The sequence below is a fragment of the Sprattus sprattus genome (genome assembly GCF_963457725.1).
Source record: "Sprattus sprattus genome assembly, chromosome: 2".
Taxonomy (NCBI): Eukaryota; Metazoa; Chordata; class Actinopteri; order Clupeiformes; family Clupeidae; genus Sprattus; species Sprattus sprattus.
Genome location: NC_137921.1, coordinates 55,674,977 through 55,677,476, shown reverse-complemented (window position 1 = coordinate 55,677,476; position 2,500 = coordinate 55,674,977). Strand labels below are relative to the sequence as shown.

The following is a 2,500-nucleotide window of genomic DNA, read 5'->3' as shown; positions in this document are numbered from 1 at the left end:
TTGACGTGCACGTAAACACACACACACACAAACACACACACACACACACACACACACACACACACACACACACACTGCTCTGGGTCAGCCAAGGGGCAGTCTGAGGACTAGTCTGTTCTTCTCACGACCTCTTGGGAGTACAAGTAGACTAGATCCGTACTGCTTGCCATGGCCTGGGCTCCATCACACACATAACACCCAGAGGTGGTGTCACTGCTGCTGTATTCATCCCAAGGCTCAGGGCCTGTGTGAGTCACAAGTGAGCAGACTCCATCTGTGCCATTCTACCTGCGCTGAGGTGAGCCCAGCCCAGCCTGGTGGCTTAGAGCCCAGCCTCAGAATCAGCCTGTGAGGCTGTCACTGCTTTCCTGTGGGCGTGGAGCTGAGTTCACATACACCATGGATGACTGGAAATCTGTTGGCACCTAGCCAATCAGAAATCTCCCCCACCCCACACTGACTTTCCGTCAGGGTCCATACTCATCCATCATGACTCTGCACTATCTTTTAGTGGCTGTTACTGGAAGAGCTTGATTGTTTCGAGTGTGTGTGTGTGTGGGGGTGTGGGTGTGTGTCAGTTGGTGTGTCCGTTTGTGGGAATTTGTTGAACTCCTGCCAGAAGATCATGTTACACAATGATGTCTCTTCCTGGGCATCTGAGGGAAAATCCAGGAACAGAGAAATCAGCTTAATATAGACACACCATGCAGGCCCAATATTCTATGTACAGTGGTTTTGTTGTGGAGCTGTCAGTCTCACAAACAGATTGCATTCATTTGACCTCATGTTTACTGAAGACAGTTCTTGCCAGTGCCCATCACATCACAAATACATAACGTGTGTGTGTGTGTGTGTGTGTGTGTGTGTGTGTGTGTGTGTGTGTGTGTGTGTGTGTGTGTGTGTGTGTGTGTGTGTGTGTGTGTGTGTGTGTGTGTGTGTGTGTGTGTGTGTGTGTGTGTATTGCCCCTACAGAATGTGTGGAGAGGATTCCATGGATAGCACCCGAGTGTTTGGAGGACCCCACTAGCCTGGGTGTGCCGGCTGATAAGTGGGGCTTTGGTACGACCCTGTGGGAGATCTGCTACAACGGCGAGGTGCCCCTCAAAGACAAGAGGCTGACTGAGGTACCGTCTCCAGCAAGGAGGAATGCACAGCACATTTAGAATCAGTGCTGTCTGGATGGAACTGTCTGAATGTTGATCTCCTGTCAATCTGTGTTCATTTGTCTCCACTTCCTTTTCACCCTCTCCCTCTGTCTCTTTGCTTCCAATCTCATTCCTTTTCTCTCTGTCCTCTTTCCTTCTCTCCATCTCTATCCACTTGTTGCCCCGTCTCTTACACTTTCCACTCGGTGGCTTTCTTTCTCTTTGCCCTGTGTTTTTCTCTTCTCCCTCCCTCCTGTGGTCTCTCTCTCACCCCCTCTCTGTGTCCGAGCAGAAGGAGCGCTTCTACGCAGCCCAGTGTCAGCTAGCCACCCCAGACTGCAAGGAGCTGGCCGAGCTCATGACCCACTGCATGACTTACGACCCCCGCAAGCGCCCCTTCTTCAGGGCCATCGTCAGGGACATCGACATGCTGGAGGAGCAGAGTAAGAGAGCAGAGACCTGATGAAAAAAAAATACAAATCCCACAAATCATCTTTTTAAAGCACACCCTAGTTTTTATTCCGCTCCACATGTGAATTGTAAACAGGGTTGTTAATCCTCAACACTGCCACCCGGTGGATGAGATTAACAACTCCAAATGCACATTGCCATTGGTTTCTGGCAGTTGATTCACTATGGCAGATTCTTCAGTTTTACATCCGCCTGGGAAACTGAATTCGGTGGTTAACCCTTGATTATAAATCTATTGTTAACGTATTTGCTTGATCCCATGGCTTTGGTCTTTCTTGCACTAAATGTAGTGTACTCTCTCTGCAGACCCATCCATCTCTCTGCCAGATCCCTCCACTCTAGAGGTCGACCCCACCATGTTTGAGAAGAGGTATCTAAAGAAGGTCAGAGACCTGGGAGAGGGTCACTTTGGCAAGGTGGAGCTGTGTCGCTATGACCCGCGTGGGGACCGCACCGGAGAACTGGTGGCGGTGAAGTCTCTGAAGCCGGAGAACAGCGAGGAGCAGAGCAGCAACCTGTGGTGTGAGATCGGCATCCTCAAAGAGCTCTACCACGAGAACATTGTCAAGTACAAGGGCATCTGCAACGAGGAGGGTACGCCACTCTTTACACACACACACACACACACACACACACACACACACACACACACACACTCACACTCACTACCATTCTGCCATATGAAGAGTGGAACATTCATTCTCATAGGCTTTCAACAAGACAAACCCACTGGCCTTGAGCTCAGTCTCATTCAGTAAACCAGCTAGATCAATGACGTGTGTGTGTGTGTGTGTGTATGTGTGTGTGTGTGTGTTCTGCAGGTGGCAGATCTATCAAGCTCATCATGGAGTACCTGCCAATGGGCAGTCTAAAGGATTACCTGC

General features: G+C 50.0%; 1 protein-coding gene across 1 annotated transcript in view; it reads left to right on the top strand.

The window, feature by feature from the left end:
• Positions 1-2,500, top strand: part of jak1 (Janus kinase 1) — a 35,709-nt gene that overhangs the window by 25,822 nt on the left and 7,387 nt on the right. Inside the window, exons 16-19 of the mRNA XM_080833140.1 lie at positions 973-1,124; positions 1,438-1,588; positions 1,923-2,210; positions 2,438-2,500. The exon at positions 2,438-2,500 is cut by the window's right edge and continues 4 nt beyond it. Coding sequence (XP_080689266.1) covers positions 973-1,124; positions 1,438-1,588; positions 1,923-2,210; positions 2,438-2,500 — 654 coding nt within the window. The remainder of the gene's footprint in view (positions 1-972; positions 1,125-1,437; positions 1,589-1,922; positions 2,211-2,437) is intronic.